At 35.6% G+C, this 21480-nt stretch overlaps 1 protein-coding gene across 1 annotated transcript in view; it reads right to left on the bottom strand.

The window, feature by feature from the left end:
* TMTC2 (transmembrane O-mannosyltransferase targeting cadherins 2) overlaps positions 1–21480 on the bottom strand; it is a 248807-nt gene that overhangs the window by 16527 nt on the left and 210800 nt on the right. The window contains exons 10-11 of the mRNA XM_030456167.1: positions 9587–9701; positions 3100–3163 (exon numbers count right to left, since the gene is read on the bottom strand). Coding sequence (XP_030312027.1) covers positions 3100–3163; positions 9587–9701 — 179 coding nt within the window. The remainder of the gene's footprint in view (positions 1–3099; positions 3164–9586; positions 9702–21480) is intronic.

Below are 21480 nucleotides of genomic sequence, written 5' to 3'. Positions count from 1 at the left end.
ATCATGGACATTCTTAAGAGAACAGTTAGGACTAAATCTGGAATAATAACATGATCAGATTTGTTTTTCTTTGCACCCAAACTGCATTTCAGCTGGTGCTGCTATTGTACCAAAGTGTTATAATTCCTTTTACAGTCTGCAGAATAAAGATGTATATAAAAGCAAAGACGACATCCAAGATGTGGATATATATTTCAACTTACACTGTACTGAGTTGTTCCTTTACTGGGTATAGTTATTTTTTGCATTCATTGAAATAAAACTTTCCACAAAGAAAATTAATACTATTTCCAGTATTTTGCAGATTTAGTTCAGTGATGAATGAATCACAGCCAATAATACAAAAATCTTTCTATGTTTGCTTTCTTAAAAACAACGGCTTACATGTTTCAGAGGAGTTACATTTCTCCTGTAATTGAATACTGTTATCCTGGGGATGTTTTTAGGCTCTTTAGCCACAACTTTTTTAAAAATAGATTAGACGAATGAGAAACTGACTCAGACACAAAGGCATATTGGAAGCTCACTGATGTGTCCCAGTCTTGAGACACTGAAATGAAAGGCATGCTTAGTAGACAAATGCAGGAGTGGAGACTGCTGTCTGGAAAAAACACTGAAGTAGCCAACTAAAGAAAGTCATAACTCAGATGACCATTTAAACTGGACTTGGGGGTAGAAAAGCTCAGCAGAGCAGCTTCTGGATCCAAAGGACTTATACGCTGGGGATCAAGTGAGGAAGTACCATGTATGAAGTAGGGATTCATTCCAGAAGCAACACAAAGGGTTGAGAAACTAAATAAAGGTATGCGAGAGGTATCACAATGTGTACCATTTGTAAAGAAATGGGTATAAGAGAATCAAAATTTGAGTGGTTCTAACTCACAAAAAATGTAGTTGTTTAGTTGTCTTTTACAGTGAATAAAAGAGAGGAGTTAGTAACAGAGATCTCACTGGAGAAGTGATTGGGGACCCACAGAATTAAAAAAAAAATCATGCTAAAAAAAAGCAGAGAGCCAGTTTATTTGGCATCCAAATCCAAAATTCACAGAAGAGGAAAGGTTCTTGTTAAACAGATGCTTTAAGCAATTCATTTTTCTAGGATCAAGGCTGATCCACTGCACAGAATGAGGCTTCAGCACTGCCACAATATTCTCAGTGAGAGGGAATCTGGGCACAAACCTCTTAGCAACTAACACTAAACAGGTAGGCATGTGTGTGTATATATATATATACACACATATAGGTATGGAACTGTTCAATAAGGACAAGGGTGGAGTCCTGCATGTGTGTAGGAATAATACCAGCACCAGTACAGATTAGGGGCCGCCCTGCTGGAAAGAAGCTCCATGGAGAAAGACCTTGGAGTCCTAGTGGACATAAAAGTTTTCAATTGGACAGCAACGTGCCCTTGTGGCCCCCCAAGAGGGCCAATAGTATCCTGGGGTCTAGGGAGGTTCTCCTTCCCCTCTACTCTGCCCTGGTGAGATCACACCTGGAATACTGCATTCAGTTTTGGTCCCCCCAGTTCAAGAGAGACAGGGATCTACTGGAGAGAATCCAACAGATTGCTACAAGGATGATTAAAGGGACTTGAACATCTCTCCTGTGAAGAAAGATTGAGAGAACTGGGGCTGCTCAGCCTTGAGAAGGAAAGGCTAGGAGGGGTTCTTATTAATGTCTAAAAATATCTGAGGGGTGAGTATCAAGAGGATATGGCCAATCTCTTTTCAGTGGTGCCAAGTAATAGGACAAGGAATAATGGCTAATAGCTAGAACATAGGAACTTCCTCCACCTCAACATGAGGAGAGACTTCTTTATTGTGACAGAGCACTGAAACAAGCTGTCCAGAAAGGTTGTGGAGTTTCCTTTTCAGAACACTTTCAAAACCCACCTGGATGCATTCCTAATAGGTCTGCCTGAGGTGATATTGCTTTGGCAGGGGGGTTGGACTAGATGATCTCTAGATTATTCTTCTAAGTCCTAACATTATATGATTTGATTCTATGATTAAAGTGTCCACTCAAAAAACCCAAAAAGTATTGCATCTGAAAACATAAGAAATCACAGATTCAGAACTGTTATATCACAAAGTATAGCTAAAGAAATACATAGATTTTTGAAAGATTTTTTAAGAGATGGTGTGAAAGTGCATCATTTCATAAGAAAAAGTTATTTGGGGCTTTTTTTGGATTCTATTTTGTTAGCTTGTTTTGGGTTTTAGCTGATGTTGCTTTTGATGTTTAGGTCTAAAAACTTTCATTTTAAGCCTGTATTTTTTTTATATCTTTTTTATTTGCGATTTTATTTTTGACTGAAATTGCTCACGCATATCCTCGCATTTGCCACTGCAGACTGCTTTGACAGAAATGCATTCTAGATTTGATTTATTGCATAGACAAAAGTACCAGGTATTTAAAATAAATTCTGCCCTATTTATATTCATGAGTGTTTCTCCCCAAGATGTGAAGGTAATTGAAAAGAAATATAATGTAGAATAAAAAGTAGTGAAAAGAAAACATTTTATTAAGTTAGCTCCTAATACAATAAAATTGAAAATAAGCTTTTCTTTTTAAAAAGCGTCTGTCAAATGCCTCTGCTTTAAAGAATAAGCATTTCTTTGCTAATATACAACAACCTCAGAAGTAAAATAATCCTTATGTCTGTTAAACAACATTTGCCAGAAGTTCATGACAGAAAAAAAGGCATAAATGTATTCTTCAAAATGTGTTTGACAGTGGATCACAGGATAGCTTTTCATTCTCTTTTACTAGTGAAAATAGATGGAATTAGGAGAGCTTTCCAAACTTAACACAGTAAAAGGTAGATAAATAAACCTCAATCTAGAAATCTTTCCCAAGTATGTTAGCTAGTAAAGAATTGCAGCTAGACCACTTCACTGAAGCAACTTGAAAGTATAGTGAGTGGTTTGACAAATGAACAGCTTTATCTGACTGTCCAGTAATTAACCATTAAAAGAACATAATTACATAGGCTGAGAGATCAAATGCTTCAGCAAGAGGTTTCTCTTCAACACAAAGGTATGCACATTCAACATGTTAATCAACTTAAGTAATGGAGATCATTAAGAATGTACTTACATTAGGTCTTAATCCTGCTGCCATTTCATAATACTTTTCAGCTTCTCCATTAAGACTGGCTTGTCTATCAGGACAGAAAAAAAAATATTAAGCCTCATTTTCTGTAGGTTAAAAAAGAAAACATACCCAAAGAAACATAGCTAAAACCAAAATAGTGCAACTACTTCCCACTGTTTCAGGATATTGCCCCAATAAATGCACAAAATACACCAATCTAAAAGATTTCTTGGTAGTTCACTATGTCCATAATCACAAATCCTCCTTGCATAGCATAATTTCTTTTTAGTTCTGAAATTATATTAGTACACAATGGATTGAAAAGCAGGAGGCCAAACACTCATCTGAGGCAAAACCAGAGATGTATCAGTCTTCATCAGAAGAAAACCTCTTTTCTTGTAGTTTACCATACTTGAACAGTAAATTATGATGCTGTAGATTATATAATACTGTTCCTTTCTTTGTGCATCCACAAGAATACCATCATTCCATAAAAAAAAAAAATAAATTAAAAAACTCAGAAAATACAATGATTTTTCAAAAATAGGCTTCCATGACACAGGGAAATAATTCAGAAAAGAGAGTTCTGACTTCAACAATTACTCATATCAGCTTGAGAGGGGATATAAACTTAGATCTCATATCCCAGGGGATCAACATGAGTTTCTGAGTACCTGAAGCACTATCAGCTCACCTCTTTTCCTTACTAATATAGACAGCATCTACATTCTTCTAGTAGTTTTTTGTTGGGTTTTTTTCTGATTTTTCAGCTTAGTGCCTTCAAACAAAAATGCAATAAGAAATCCAAACATTTTTGTCTCAACAGGCCTTTTCTATCTCTTCTCTCAAACTCTTCTCCTTCTTAATTTCCACCTTCTGAATTTCCCTCCAACAACTATTCATTCTGGCTTCTGTCCCAATGAATATAAGCTGATCACAAACTTGCCATGAGGAAGGTAGAAAATGGGGAAGAACAACAAAGCAGCCTCAGGCTATTTATTTGGGGTCTTTTTTCCTATGAAGAGCTAGGTTCCTTCATCGAAGAGTTAGGACAGGAAATCTTCAGCATATTTGTAATTGTTATGTGATTACAGATGTATTTTTGCGATACAAAATGAAAAAATTAGAAAACAAGGATAACACTGAGTAGGGTTGTCTGATTTTTTTAACCTTTTCTCCTCTGCTTCCAAGAACAGTCACAAGTTGAAGGAGCATCAATCAAATGAGCTCTTGTATCTGGAGATTTTACCTTGTTCATTACATGAGCTTTTACATGCTTTCTTATTCAGTGATCAGATTGTGTTTTATGCTCTCATCCACCCAAATTTTAAACATTAGCAACATAATACAGGATAGGCAACTAATCCAAATCAACAAATTTTGACAGTTATTGGTCTTGGGAGGAGAAAGAGAAGAAGGTTAATCCCTTTGAAGCTTCTCACATAATTCATGTGCATGTCAAAACCACTTCCTGACTAGAAATTTGCCAAGTAGAACATGGTTTATACCTGTTAACTGTTTTAAATTACTTTAAACATGTATCATCAACTCAGTGGTTGAAGTGGTTAGACACAATTCAATGTCTGAAACTATTCATTTAGCCTGCATCTTAATCACTCCTGCTGGGTATTACTAGAACTTGAAATGACTGAAAAAACCCATAATCTCATACTTCCGAATTTTAGGATTTACTACAAGGCATATAAAATGAAAGATGGCACAAAGCTTTTTAGTTTTTTTCCTTTTTTGGACAAAATTGTCGGAAAACAAAGCATTTCTGAACATGGTGAAATTCAGTACAATAAACAAGGTGCCTTACCCAAGAGGCAGATACAGAAGGTAGATACACTTCACCTCCAAAAAGAGTTTTTAGGCATGTGAACGTGGAACAAATTGAAATTCTGTCTACTTTTAGCCAACTGGAAATACATGGCTTGCTTCAGGATGTACATGCCACAGGAAAGCAAGGGTCATTGATTCCTAAGTTGGAATCAGTTTGAATTTACAGTTCTCCATTATAAACAGCTTATAGAAATGAATGCACACCACACTAAGCTGGTAAGGAAAATGCTCGTGTCATTATTGGGGCATTCAGCAGCAGTTCCCTTAATTATGACATGGCAGAACTCTGGTTCCTATGTCCACTGGAAATTTAAACTAGAAATTTGTTATGTTAAGCCCTGGAATGGCTTTCTTTTGAGAAAAAAAAGGCACAGAAGTAAGAAATTTCAGTATGCCACAAAGCAGGAAATGCCTCTGGATCAATGTCAAACAATGCAAGGACACTACTGAAGGAAGTAGACACATTAGATAAAGTGTTGATTTTAAAACAAAAAGGAAGGAAAGGAAGCAAAGAGATGTTCAGAAGACAGAGTCCTTTTCATAGTTACAAGCTATATATCAACCTCTATCCTAAATGTTTTCAAGAGGTTTGACCTTGAAAACACATCTAATTTGCCCCATTAACACTTAGCATTCAACACTATTTTAAATGATAAATTTGTCACCACTTTTTATTCTCTCATATCTCTTAACCTGAGCCTCTGTACCTACCAGTTCCTTGTATTTTGTTCCAGTTAACTGTCACTGACATCTCATAAAAGCCCTTGACAACACATTGCTCTTAGGTTTCCTGACACCCAGTTATATACAGCTTGCATTCATTTTGAATCTTCATGCTGATCACTGAAAAATGTATTGCTTTAAGACACCACCAATTTGACTGGCTTAAGTACATAAACATGTGATGAGGAAAGGTTTATTTTTAACCTGCCTATTGCTTGGCATAAGGCTTAAGACTCTTGATTTATTTTGTTTTTTAAAGTGAAATCATGGATGTCAGTCCAGCTATAAAGCAGTTTTCTTCAGAGATTCTTATTTTAAAATGCTGAAAGTTAATACTTGTCATTCTTAATCGGTCTTCATGTGTCACAACAAAATCATAATCAGATTCAGTACATGTAACCCTTCATCCACGTTTTTTGTTTTACCACAGTTTAAACAAAATTACATAGACTATATGCTTAGCCATACATACCTACCTATATTTAATCACATGGACAGTAATTAAAGAATGAATAAAACCTATTTAGGCAATAAGATAGGGTGAACTCGTGCCTATCAGACTGTACCAGCAACTGCAACTCCATGTTCAAACAGTCAGTGTAGTTTGGAAACTCAAAATACTCCCACAGAAATTCACTGAAGACTATGTCATCTAACATTGCTGTAATTGCAACTTTCATTTTTAAAAAGCCTATAATTTCATGTAACGTGAGTGTTTCCCAGAGCATCCCACTATCTTACAGAATCGTGATAAAACCCCAACCATTCCTACAAAACATGCTTATAAGCAAAGCCATTCTTTCTATTCTTGTTTTCACTTGAAGACAATATGAAGCTCTTCTGCTGTTTCTAATTGATGTGTCTAATATGATGTCTCTATACTGCCATCCATCATCCTTAAAGTAATCATCCCCCTAGATCCCAGGAAACCTATCTCATGGCAGCTCACCTCAGTATACAGCTACAAAGTGAAACTTTGCAATGCTAATCCATGATTCAGTCATTGAAACTACAGTTACCATATGGCATTGCAAATACCTGCATCAAAACATAGGCTTCAAACTAAGGCTATAAGCAAGAGCATAGCAAATACTAATGAAGTGAAATACATGACCAATTACTCTTTTAAGAAGAGTCACCCAAAAGCTACCTGACCCTTCAATGAAGCTGTCTGGAAAAAAAAGACGAAAAACCCCAAAACAAAAGCTTGTTGAGAAAACAAATTTTACAGCCAAGCACGCTAAGAGACTATTACAAAGAAATTAATTAAATTCATCCCACATCTCATCTGTATTATAGATTACATGATTAATCTGTTATTGCACTATCAGGATCCTACAGAAGTCATCTAGGCAAAAAAATTGGAGCAGGGAGATCTCTCAATAATGCAAACAGAATGAGCCCATTTTTTTTCTTGACTTCAGCTTCAGATTAGTTACAAAGAGAAGAAGTAAACAGTGTTGGAATACCTGACAGAAGGAGCAAACTGGTGACTGCTACACTGACAAGATAACTGTAAATGCAACTATTGTGTTTAGACACAGTTAGCAATTCTGTGGCAAATTTAGGGAGGGGGGAAAAAAAAAGCACTCATACCATTACACCATTCCAGTCTATGCATCGTTCAAAATTTGTTACTTTTTAAACAGGTTTCATTTAAATTTAATCTTCTTTTTTTTTTTTTTTTCTTTTTCTTTTTTCTTCCTCAATGAGTAAAGGAATTTAATAAAAGAAAATATTTTAGACTGGAAGAGTGTTGTGATAGTTTTCAGTCCAAACCATCTGTAACCCAACTTGGAAAGAAGTTTCATGAAATTCTGAATATGTTTTTGAATCTTGGAATACTCCTTAGGGTAATGGTGGAAACAGGAGTATGGCAGGAGGGAAAGATGATTTCTTTCTAATTCAACAGTGTATCATATTCTACATATCTGCTCTGAAAAAAAAAACCAAAACTAGAATTTACACAATAATCTGAATTGCTGTTAATATCTCCGAGTCATTTTGGACACCTTGCATGATCAACATTAATATCAGTTTCTGTTAATCCACAACACATCCTTAAAATCTATCCCTTCTGTCTCACCACAGCCAATTCACTTCCATTCCCAGTGAACTTCTATGAAATATTTTCTATCTCACAGCTGAGCAGTTCATTCAAAATTCTTGCTTTTCAGTCAGTTTCTATAGCTCTCTATAGTACCTAAAGAACAGTTAGTGACTTTCTTGAAACTGTTACATTTAATAATGTCAGCCTTCCATTTAGGACTGTCTTTAGCATCCATAGTTTCTTTCTATGCCACTGTGCCAGTTTAAGTACTCTCTTCTTTCCTTCTTCCTTTCTATCTTGGTTATCTGCTTTCTTCTTGGAATCAGCTCTCCATCATGCTAAGTATCCTAAAAAGCAGATTCTTCTGTAGTGCCACAGATTCATGATGGATTTGTAGCTGCTCTGTCCTAATGTATGCATACTCACCCCCTTGTCCAACAGCTATTATGTAAGCAATTTATTGAATAAATTGCTAAGTAATGTACTGGACAAAGGCAGACAACAGAATTGTAACCTTTTAGGAAAACTCAGATCATAATACATGTGGTTTTTAGCAAAGACTTGGCAGCACTGAATTAACTTTGCCATCCTGACTCTTGCTAAATCCTCCAGACCACTTTAGACTCCCAGAGGGTATTAGGAAGACATTACAATCTTCCACAAAGAAAGCTGAGTATTTAAGTGAAAAATTACTCCAACTGGGTATCCCAAAGGAGCACATTTCAATTCCAGTTAAACTAAACCACTGGGCCTTTTTAAGAGAAGGATTTTGGTTTGGTGGTTTTTCTAATGCAGTTTAGAATCACTGAGCTCAACATTGGTCAAAACCTCCCAAAGTGTCCTCTCCCAACCAGATCAAGTAGGGTAACCATGGCTGATGTCCATTAAAGCAGCATAGCTATAAGGAGTGGGAGTTATTTCAGAGAGGTTGTTTAGGGGCTTATTTCAAAGTTCTGGCATAGAACACTTCTTTTTGGAACACTGGTCATTAAGCTGAAATGGATTCCTCCTTTAATACCATTTTCTTTTCACCTTGCATTCCAATTGTTAAAAGTATAAACAGACAAGGTGAGATATCTTTGTTAGAGAAAGGATTGCAGTAGCACTTTTGTGCTAAAGTATATTTTTTGTTTCCTTTTTCATGCATTTGCTACGCACAGATACAATCAAGTATCGTAATAGCTGTTAAATGGACAATAGACAATAATTAGATAGTTATCCTAGAAATAAGCACAGAAAACAGCTGTTACAGGAATGTGAGTTTAATGAGAATGTTCAGGCAGCAGGTTAATGTTACTGAATATCCATGTCTGACAGCTTTAAAAGGAGGGGGGGAAGTCAGTCTAAAATCTTATTCTATTCAGATAGAAAACTAGAATTAAATATAAGACTACATTTTAAATCGCAGATTCTGATAATAGCATTAAGTGCTCCTATTAGTCTCAAAGTCATCATTAGCCTGGGAATATTTATTTAATTTCTGATTATCCATATTCTCTAGTTACATTCAAATCAGAAATATGGTCTATTATTTGTAGTTGCAATGCATCCTAAATATTTTAGAATTAGGTGAGATGAAATTCTGCTGAAGCTTTTTCACAAGAGAAACACCTGGTCTTATAAGCAAGCAAAAAGGATTACCTGCTTGTGAACAACAGAAATTTTAAGGGTAAGAAACGGCAATATAGTGTACAGAAATTAGTGCTAAATCCTGCAAAAGTTTCACTCCAACTCATTTTATCTTACTAGTAATGTTGAATTCTCAAGAAAGTTGATGGGCGTCAAAAAATATACTCTGTAAGCAAAGGCCATAAAGACATTTTTCCTCCAAAAACAAGGAGGAAAATCAAATAAGGCAGATGTAAAAGCACTAACCTGAGCATATGGGCTGCATTGAAAACAACATCAAATTCCGTATTGTCAAGTTCAGCTGCTTTTTTTGCCATCTCAGCTGCTTCAATCAGGCGGGATTCTTCTAGGAGGAATTGACCTGTAATGGAGTGCATGAATGTGAGCCCAAAGAAAACTACTAATGGATAATTGTTATGGATCTATATATTTCTATCCAGTTAGAAAAAGCAATTAAAATATAAGCAAAAAATCAGATACCTCAGATTTAATGCTTAGTAATTTGTTCATCTGCTCTGGACTTCAGTATCTTTAAAATGCGAATATAGAAAAAATGCAGTAAGTACAGCAGGTAATAATTACCTGCAATATTTGCAGAATGTATTTAGGAACAGTAAGAATGATAAAGTAAAACTCAGCCACGAAGAAACAACACCCTCAACCTCCAAGTAGCCTACAATTTAAGAACTTGCCCTTCTGCCTGTACACTGATCTTCCCATCCTCAAAACAAAATTAAGTAAGAATAGAATCTTTACAATTGAAATATATTGCCATTTTAAAAGCAAATCTCACAATTACATAAAAATATATACTGCTATATATATATATACACAAACATATTTTTAAATTATAAATGATACTTTGCTTTAAAATTATTTTATTTAAATATACACCTTGATGACCTGTTATTTGATCATGTATTTCATTAAGTGAATAATAACAGACAGTTTTTTACAAGTTTCCTACATGATTTTTACAAATGACTTCATCATAACCATTAAACCAAGCTAAAGATGAAAAATTTAGTAATTCAGCATTAGCAAACTAACTAAAGTACAGAAGTTTCAAAACTAAACACACAACAGCTAGTATATCTCTATAAAATTAGTTTTTCTCTAAGAGGAAGAAAAACCACTTTGGAAGGTACTCAAACCACCTTATGTCTGCTCATTTAGATTATTTTTTCACACCTAATTTATAAAACGTGTTATTTTTGGATAAAGAAATTTTCAAAGGGTTTCAGCTGTCTAGACTCTGTGTCTATGTAACTTTATGTCTGGAAAAGGTATCTTAAAGTATGGTGTTCATACATTCCAGCATCTCATCCTTCCTTTTTCATCTTCCTTTGGATCATTCATTCATTCAGCTAACAGCTTAGTAAGCCATCACTCACCACAAACCTCCTTAGGAATAAATTATTTCCTCTCAAGGCAAAGGATTTTCCTTTTTTCTTGTTTTTCTTTTATGTACTATATGTACATACAGAAAATCCACTTAACCAGATCTAGCAAGGTCTGAAGGGGCACAGTGAATCCAGTGATGCTTTCAAACAATGAACACGTTTGCAGAAGGAATTCTATCATTACAAAAAGTGATGAAAGACAGCTTTCACAGCTTTTTCCTACTTCTGTGAATATATTTGGACTTAGCAAGAGATGGAACACTGTTTACTCAGCAGTCACTATATCTTAGTTATTTAGAGCTGCAAAAAGCCTTGGAAAAACACTCAACTGTCTTTTTGTATTCATAACGTAAGGTTTGCTTGCTTTAGTTACATCCACACTCTGATATCTGTCATCCTTTCATGCATTATGATGCTTTATGCTCATTGATTCCAGAAGCAGATAATTTCCAAAAAGGCTTTCTCATGCAGAACAATATGTAAATAAATAAATAAATAAAAAGAGAAAAAAAAAACCATAAAAAGAAAACACAACAAGAACAGCCTGGATCATAAGAAATTCTTTTGTCTTCAGAATTAGAAACCATTGTTTAAGCCATTAATGGAAGTCTCTTGAAGGGAATAAAAATGTTGACAATAGCTACAAGGTTTTGTGGGTTTTGTTTTGTTTGCTGTTTGGGTATTTTGTATACGTGGCAGGACAAACTCAGACATGAATCTGAACATTCTCAGGCAAGTAAATCTAGCCAACTACAACAGGCTGTTCATACCTCTAGATTGCAGAAGAATGACTATTTTCTTCAAAGAGAATTCTTTGAAACAAACTTTATCAACTAATATGCCAACTGTTTTCAAATAAATGAACTAAAACCTAATCTTTAGGTCCATGTTAAAGCAACCCACCCTGAACCCGTTAACATGACGTTTCCTTTGTTAATGAAAGCACTGGATTAGCAGAATGAGACAATTACTATACACTGGGTGAACTGATACATCCAGCCAAGGAAGAGAATGAGGACATAATCTTTTAATTTTCAAGACGCAGAGAACACTCAAGATTATACACTTAATTTAGGAAAATTATTTTGCAGCTTAGAATTTAAAAATCATGTCAATGGGCCATTTAGCTAATTAGTCCCATTAGGAGAAAAAACTTTTGATGACTGTCTTCAATAAAAATTACTCAAAGACTTGTAGAGACAGATCTTTAAAAACATACTTCTAGCTTTCTGTATTAAATATTTAACACTTTAGTTTAATGTAGATGTTATCTTACATGTATTAATCTTGTGTTATATATTTATAACTACAACTAGTGCAATCAGATGTGACTGATACATTCTACTTCATGTGACATAATCAGCAAATTTCTTTACTCTTTAAGAGGTCCATAAGATCAAAATGTACTAAAGATACCATGCAATTTGTATATGCTTTATATTTCTACAAGAAGCCTTATTTAGACCAGGACATTGCATATAATCACTGAAAAGCAAGGTGACTGCTAGATGCTTTACTTAAAAGCTTACTTTAATTAATTGTTTTTCTGAGATTTGGCTGTATGCATTCCATTAATCACACTGAAAATGTCAACAACAACCCTAATGTTTTATATTGTTAAAACTAGAACTCACTATTTACTGCAAGGTCTCTAAAAAGTGTCTCCATAATAGGATTATTATTTTACATAACATATTATAGGATTATCTTTATTACAGGATTACCAAAGTTAACTAAAACCCAACTGCAAGTCCCACATGACACCAGCCAAGTAAAAGTAAAACTTTTAGTTCTCCAGAAAAGGACTGCATTACCATACATGAGTCTCTCCTCTCTACTACAGGAGGCAGTAACTGTGGCAATAACTGGCATGGTTTAATGCTGGGATGGCAATTTCAGCAAGTACAGCTACTTAGAAGAGAGTTAGCCAAAAGCAAAATTACAAGACAGAAAATTCTATCCTGGCACAAACCAGCACATGAACTCATACTGAGTGGGTAGGCAGCAGACTCTTCTGAAACTGACTGCAGCACCCTTTGCATCCAAACCCTTGTAGAATATTGAATGTGTACAAGAGAAGGGAACATCTTGTTGCTGCCTCACTCAATGTTTGAACAGAGGTTTTTTAATCAGAGGCTGCTGATTAAAGCATTTCCTTAACTGGATGGGCTATAAAAATAATTGACTGCTACCTTCTTAATCTGGTGGAAAATTCAATACTTGAGTCTACTTCAGTGTACAGGTGTGTAGTGGGCTGACACCCAAGCATTAGCATCCAAGTATTCACATAGTTACTCACTCACACCAGCCCTGGCAAGGTAATGGCATAAAACAGGAAGAAATAAAGCACGAAAACCTGTAGGTCAAAATAATGACAGTTTAATAGATGAAGATAAAAAGAATCCAAAACAACAAAAAATAGCAATGTGAAGGAAATTGCTTACTACTTCTCATATGTACTGATGCCCAGCCAGTTTCCAAACAAAGGCCACCTTGGGAGGCAAACCCCCTCTTCTTTACCCCAGTTTTTATTGCTGAACATGATGTTATACCCTATGGCATATCCCTTTGTTCAGCTGTCCAAATCATGCCCCCTCTCAACTACCTGCCCATCCCCAGCCTACTTGTTGAGGGGGCAGAGTGGAAAAAAGAGAAAGCCTTGACACTGTTCAACACCAGCCCAAAGATAGGTGTGTTATCAAGGCCTGATTTAGCCACAAATCCAAAACACAACACCATCCAGTTTCCTCTAAATAAAGTTAACTCTATTCCATCCCGACACAGTACAAGGTAGAAACTTTCAGCTGACAATTGATTTGCTAAGTTCTGAAAGGGAGACTGATTTTCTTCACACATCAAAATCTAATTTAAAGCACCTAAGCATAGAGATGTCCCATTTTGAAAATATTAGCCACCCTTCCTTTTAATATACTAGATTCATACTAGAATGAAATGGATTGTCAGTTCACTGATGCACTTTCTTCATTAAAAACCAGACTTTTGATCTTTTCTTGTCAAAGCCATAAAGATGCGTTTTTCCCACAAGCAAAGGACTAGTAGAGCAGAAGTTTTGCAAGGTGGTGAATGTGGATCAGTAGGTCTGATCCACAAGCCCCTCCCATCCAGGAACCACTTGTGTGGGTCTAAATTTACAGGCAGGATTTTCTCCTCTGACAGGTACCTGGCAAACGGCACGATTTACGAAACGCTGCCCAGTATCACATACAGAGCTTTCTTATTGCAGGTGTCATGACTCTGACTCTTGCCAGGAACATAAATTATGGTAGCCTGATGTTTTTTGGAATTGGAACCAGATTTGAGAAAACAGCTTTCTAGAAGCTCTGAATCCCAGATTTCCCTTCTTCAAGAAAAGCATATTTCTTATTACTACTCTTCTAGAATGGAGTGGGAAATTCACAGTCTGGGCTCAGATGTTATCTTCAAAATCACTGTTCTTTGCCTGGAACATTACTTTTTTTTAACAGATGTTTGCACCTTTGAAGCTGGAGAGCACAGAGCTGAGCGTAAATGTGTAGCCAAGAGTGCTTAAAGACCTTTGACAGCAGAGAACTGATTCAGTACTTCACTATTTTAATTATTTTACACTAAACAAACACATCTAAGCATCAAAAATAGCATAAAAGCTGAAGAAGTATGTACCTAAAGCCTAGTTTATGCTACTTTTTCTTTCAAATATTTTTGAGTCTATACTAGACAAAAAAATTTTTGAGGCAATATATGCAACCTATCAAAAACCAAGAAGTATATATGCCATTTAAACAACAAAAAAAATTTCCAGTTCCTAGGATTTGGAAAAAAAAAAACAAAGCGCAACTTATTTTCATCTTCTGTCAAAATTTTTAACAAACACCCACAGAGAGGAAGGCATACAGCTCTCTATCCTGTATAATTGTCTCTACAATGACCACTTTAAAAACTGTACATCTGAATTGGTAGTTCTGCTGCTTTATTGTAATACGAAAGGTATTAATTAGTTGGGATATATCTGTGTGTTCAAAATCTTTTACGTTCAGGGCACAAAGGCATTATTGTGTTCCTCTAGAATGGCCTCAACTATTCCCCATAGGCACTATAAGCTTTTATTTTAGAGATAAAAGCACAGGTTGCACCAATCTTTCTTCAATTGAAATGTTCTCTCTCTTTCACTTGCTGGCAAACATTCAAAGGTACTTTGTATCAGAACAGATTAGGTTTCTGAAACAGCTCATCTTGCTACTGCCACTTTTAAAGAGAACCATTTTTAATGTTTCCAAGATGCTGTTGGTTCTACACTTACACTCCTATTCTGGTATCTTCATTAATCCAAGCAAAACTGAGTAAACTATCTTCTGAATAAGAAGGAAAAAACTTCTGATACCACCATAACAGGGAACACTTACCCTGTGCTTCTTTTAATGTACATTTGCCACAAAGCCTTCTGTATCTTATCCTCTTCCAAAGAGTTTTATCCTTCAGTGGAAACAACTTAAACTATATTAACATGAAAAGTGGACACACCAAGATCATGGACTCAACTATCAAATCTCTTTATAACAGACTTTACTACAAGTTCTTTTGGCACATTCAGCAGCAAGGATTAGAAGCTGATTTGGTACTGAAAAGGCACTTCAAATTTCACCAGAAACCAAAACAGAGATCAGGTCCTAGCTGACCCAATGCACTGTGTCTGTCTTGGAATCATGCAGCAGGGTTACAAGATCATGTCTGAAATACTGAAGAGCATTCTCACTGGCATAAGCAGAACCACCACTGAAATCATTGCCAACTTCAACTCTGCTGTGGCAACGCAGAGCAAAAGAGCAGATGCAACCAGAGATTTCTGAATGGAAAATTTCAATGGCATTCTGTGGAAGAAATGAGAGAACAAAAGTCTCCAAGTTATTTCCAAAGCTTTCCAGGTGACAAATCAATGTTGCAAGATGTCACTTCAACAGACATGATCTAATGTGCTTCCTTTAAGAGTTTAAAAACAGATTCATTGGCTGTGAATAAACAGTTCCCAGAGCAAAGGAATGTTTGCTTGAAGATCCTGCCTTCCAGGTCTGTTCAGACAACTTCTTGCTGAATGTGTAGGATGTGACAGGGGAAGCAAAGACAACTTATATCACTATCACCTAGATGGTAGCAGCACTGTAGTTTCCTTTAATTGCTCCTTATATCACATTCCATCTTTATTTGAATCTATAAACTGGCTTTCTCGCTGCAAAGGCTTTGGAGAGTTTATCCCCTGAACTGGCTCCCATTGACAAGCTAATGTATTCCATGCAAATAAAATATATAGAAAGACTATGCAAGCCAGAGGGTACTGCAGCATCAATATATGCACTGGCTTAGAAAAATCTTTTTTATTGGCCTTTTTCTGAAAAACTTATCTGTTGCAGTTGTGCTAAATATACCACTGGATGTCATCCAGAGCACAATAAGAGAATAAATGAAACTGCAAGCCTCTGGGACTTGATAACTGAACTTGTGACCACATATGGATCTAAAAACACATGATTAATGATGAAAACATATCATATAGAGGAACTCATGTTTTACAAATACTAAGCAAGATTCTGGACCTTATGTCATTCCCTAGACACCTGATGATGTATAAGGTTTGGAAAACTGAAATCTGGATGGGAAAGAACTATCCAGTTGCACTTCTGTAGAAGCTCCAGGTGATCTCTTAAAAAATGCTCATAATGAGGAGGCACTCGCGGGTTAAAACTTACAATCATTAACAAAAAAGTCTTGTTCATGACACAGGCTTTTTCATTTCCTGCAGAAACCCCACATTTTGGCAAGATGAAAGAAGCATAGAGTTGCATTTCTAGCACGGTCTCTGATCTGCAATTTCTATGCCACATCTTGTCTAGTATATTGTGCTGAGAAAGCAGAGTCAACCATGTATTTGGGATGTCAGGGTGATTAGATTTAAGGATAAACTCAAGGGAAGAGCCAGAAACACAGAAATTCCATAGTATTTAGGGTCAGTGACCTAAACTGGAAATACTCCACTGCGTTCTACTTAAGTGATTGGTTCTAAAGGGATTTTGGAATAAATAGTTACAATACTGGTTTGTAATAATTTCTTAATGTTTTGTGATAGCACCAGCCCAGAGAGAAACAAGAAGGACTTGGAAGATTTATGTACCTTTGGACATTAATTTTTCACAGCTGCCCAGAAAACTGCAAACAAGACTTCAAAATGGTAGTCTTTCGAACAGCTCTATTTCTGGTGTATTTTTTTTCAGCTTTAGCTGGAATATACAGTCTGTGTTAAAGAGTATCTGATGATTTTCTTTAGGTTATTGGAGACACTTCTGGCAGAAGAAAGGTCAGAGGTTTAATGAAGTCTTTCTGCAAGTCAGTTACATCTTCCATCCTGTTTTGGTTTTAGGAATCCTGCCTTCTTGGAATTATATTCACTGATATTGTAGGAAAAGGTGTAAGCCATCCTTCAAAGTCAGGATATTAATTTGATGGCACTCAAGACAGACACCCTTCCTTCAAAGAGGGCATATGTTCTATGAACATGTGTTTAATAGTCTTCCAAGAAAATCATTATGTATTTAATATTAGGATTTCCAAAAGACTTAAAATGACAAAATCTTTCACCTTTAATTTCTCAATACAGAGTCACCTTGTAGCATCTGGTATTGCCAATGGAGCAGACCCATGCACTTTGTTTCATTTTCCATTTGGCATATACTTCATTTAGTCAGGGCAATTAATTCACTGGAATTATGGATTGTGAAATCTGTTTTATTCTGTTCAATTACAAAGATAAAAACTGACCTTCCTATGAACTAGGGTGACATTTCTTCCACAGGCATAAAACTGTGTTGAAGAAATGAGGGAGACTTCACTATTTAGTCATGGTCAATATTTCTTTATCAATAGAAATTTGACATCTTATTTTTATCAATAGAAATTCAACACTTTTTTTTTTCCATTACCGCACTGTTTTTCTTTGTGAGATTTCTTTCCTTAAACACATGGGAGAAAAATAAAGCTTCCCCAGGGTGCTCTTCAGGCAATGAAGAACAAAGACACAGAGCTCCAACACTGTGAGCAATGTGACTACACAGAAATGTTATAAATATATCACATCTAAGAAGAAAACTCTATGCGCATCTTAAATGTATGTAAATTCTCACACTCACTAGTACACGTAAATGCATAACTTAAAGACTGAAAAAATTGTGCTTGAAAAATCCCCTGCTACCATATTTCAATGAAATTTATTTCCAGTAGTTCTAATCTATTTTCAGGCTGGGACTTAGGAATGGGAATGTAGTCATCTTTGGGGGCAAGACAGATAACAAAGTTCGCACAGACTCAGGTGAAAATTTAGGCATCAAAACTGGCTAAAAGTTATGTGCTGAAACAATGACTAGAAAGACTTAGGATATCAGTGAAACTAAAAAAAACAACAATTAACAAATGAAACTTGTATTACAAAACCCAGATAATCATAAAATCTATTAAAAACAGCTACTAAATTGTAAGAAATTAAAAATATGAAAAATAATGTAAAAAAAACTTAGAATGTTTGGGAATACATTAATCTCATCTTCCTACAACTAGAAGCTAATATGCTACCGTTTTATCTAATCTGATAAGCATGCTTTTAATTTTGTTTTATATCTGTATACTGGGAACACACTGAAAAGGGCATATGATCAATGTGAATGGCCTAATTAAGAGAATGCATAATTAATCTAATGAGAATAATACATTTTCATAATGATAAAGGAATAATTAAACAATTTAGAGTCATTAGAAACAATGTATTATTCAAAGGAAACTATTTTAAAAGGAGCTGGTGATTAATAAAATAAGAGTTAATTTGAACACCCTGTTGGGTTCCAAACTTCTACATTTCAATTAAGCCATTACAAATGTAAGGGAGGAGAGACCCCTGTACACACATTTATCCTGAAACTTTATTTCTTTCTCTCTCTTTTCTCCCCCACTCCATTTTGATTATGCTGGAGAGAGGCCACCTGATGCACTTTTAGAGACATGGTAGTAAAAGCTATTTTTAGCAAGAAAGTAAAATGGAACCTACTTTAGCGGTGGGTTTTGGGAATGTTTTTTTGTTGTGTGCTTTTTATAAACAGTGAATTATAAAATAAGTAAGATGATTTGGGAGGTAAAATATTTTCACAACTTAAATTCACTGTAGTTGTATGGGGCTTCTTAAGTGAAAATTAATACAGAAAGCTTTCAACTATTTCAGATTCCTCAACTACACTGCATCCTACTAGCCACCTCAATTAAAAGATACTCAAGAATTTATTTTGTTTCTTTTCAAACAGACAAACAGTAGAGTATTGCTCTGTGTGAAATTCATCTAATCTCTCTGCATCAACAAATTTTATACAGACTTTTTCTTCCAACTTCTGAGATAGGCTCAGTGCAGACAGAAATGGAAGAACTGTATTTCCTTTGTGGGTGGTAAAACCTGAATCCAAACCTAAATAATCTTTGGGCCATAATGTCACTCATCTGACATGACTTAACATTTGTTAACAAATTTGACTTACTCACTCTTCAGATGCTAACATCTTCTTAAAAGATGTGGGCAACAATTCTTTTGGAATTGGTTACTTCATATGGTCTCTCTGTGGTTTCTCAGACAGATAATTGGACTTATCCCACCTGACCATATGCATATAAGCAAAGCATCTAGATTGGACTGAGTCATCTCTATGGTCAGCAGAGACCATTTCAATTGTGTTAAAGACAAAAGCCACTGACATCCTGCAGGAAGATGGCCTACTTGAGTTAAATGTTCAAAGAAAATTGAGATGCATGAGAATCAGTATCTTGAATAGGTGTGGGTAAAAAATTATGAATTAGAACTTTTCAGAAGGAAAAAAACAAAACCAAAAACAAACAAACAAAAGAACAAAACAAAAAAAAAGGTGGACATGAAAAAGGGAATATATATTCATTAGGTTCAGGTTGGTTTAGTTAAAACTGTTCACTTTGAGTCTTTTTTCAAAAAATGCATTCTGAAAATGCCCTGGTTAAATGCCTCAGGCTTTATGGGAACATTCAAACCTAGTACCTGAAATATTTTAGTTTAGAAACCTGTAGGCTGTGCCAAAAAATAATATTTCCATTACCAGAAAGGGATTTTAAAAAAATAAAAAATACTGGTGCTCTACATATTTTCTTCTGCCATTTTTATTCTTCTTGATTTATATGCATTTTCTCTTTCATCTGTTAGATGTTTCTGGTAGTGTACTGTGTGACTGAGTAGCTTCTATCAGATGACCACCAAAACTCACATATTCTTAAGACAACAGTTATGCACAAAGTACCACTGTTCAGATAACTGATATATGAGAAAGGAAGAAGGGGAAAAGTAGAAGAAGAAAAAGGGGAAAAGAAGAAAATGTGGATGGGTGACCAGCTAACTACATTTCAGCCTGAGAGTGGGCTGCCACCCTCTCTGCTCACTAGATCAAAAGCCCCTTCCCCTTATGTCAAATGAAGCAGCATCATGTCTGCAGTATGCAGGGATTTGTATCTCCAGCTTTTCCACTGGTTCCTTCTTCACACTCCTCCAGGCATAATGAGTTTGAGAAACACTGTTTTAAAGCTAAATCCACTGAAACCCGAAGTTATCAAATTACCTACACAAAACTAGCTTGATCAGAGAAATGTCCTGTGGTGGGTGGTGTTATCCCAAGAAAGAACCATGAAACTGTTTACCTCTCTCCAAATTTTCATGTCACCAAATATGCTGACTCCTGCAGCAAATCACATCTTCTAAGAATAGCTTTATTTGGATTAAGTCCTGAATTAAAGCACATTATAGTACAAACATAAGCCTCTTAAAAGATACAGAATATTGATAATTTTCCCTGTACCTCCAAAAAAAGTTCAAAGGGTTATAATTAAGAACATAACAACTGAATATCCTGGGAGCACAAATTATAAGTGCGTGCATGCATGCACACTTTGAAGAAAGTCCACAGTTCATTTATTAGTACTACTTCATCAACACACTGTTGTTTCCCAATTCACCACTATATTCATTTGCTGTTCCGTGAGCTATGCAGGATTTTAGGACTGATGCCAACTAGTTTACTCTTTGTTCCAACATCTTCAGGCTGAGTTTAAAAAGTAATCTCTGAGATTTACATGGAAAATACATTTGTATTTCCCTATTGTTTAACACTTGGCATCATAGATATGGACAGTATCTGGGACAAGGTGCTAAAACAAATTAGTGAGATGGAGAGATAAAGCCTAAAGTGTTCAGTGGGGACTCCTCTGTAATACTAAGAATGTTCTTGATAACATACACTACAGGTTCCTGATCAATACAAGAAATAGTTTGAAAGGAAAAGGGAAAGAAAGAAAAGCAAGGATAACTTATTTCAAATTGTACAAATTCCTGTGCTCAAAGTGACAAGATCACCAGTACTACATAGACATATAAGCCAAGCAGAAGTAAACCATATCTTCCTCATAGCTACTGTAATGCTGCCTAGAATAATGTCTCTGAATTTGGTGAGGTGACCATAAGTTACACAATCAAAAGAAAAGGTGTCCTCTGCATTCGTTAGAGTTCTCTGTGAATAACAGTCTATGGCAGAGACGTAGTTGGTATAGACAACGTTATTGTGTCCACAGTCCTTCAGCATCATATTTTAATATGGAGGTATTCCAAACGCTGACTAAATTTTGCCCTTCACTCCTAATCTGCAG

The sequence above is a fragment of the Calypte anna genome, chromosome 1 (assembly GCF_003957555.1).
Source record: "Calypte anna isolate BGI_N300 chromosome 1, bCalAnn1_v1.p, whole genome shotgun sequence".
Taxonomy (NCBI): Eukaryota; Metazoa; Chordata; class Aves; order Apodiformes; family Trochilidae; genus Calypte; species Calypte anna.
The sequence above is the reverse complement of the archived record's forward strand: the minus strand, read 5'-3'. Positions and strand labels throughout refer to the sequence as shown.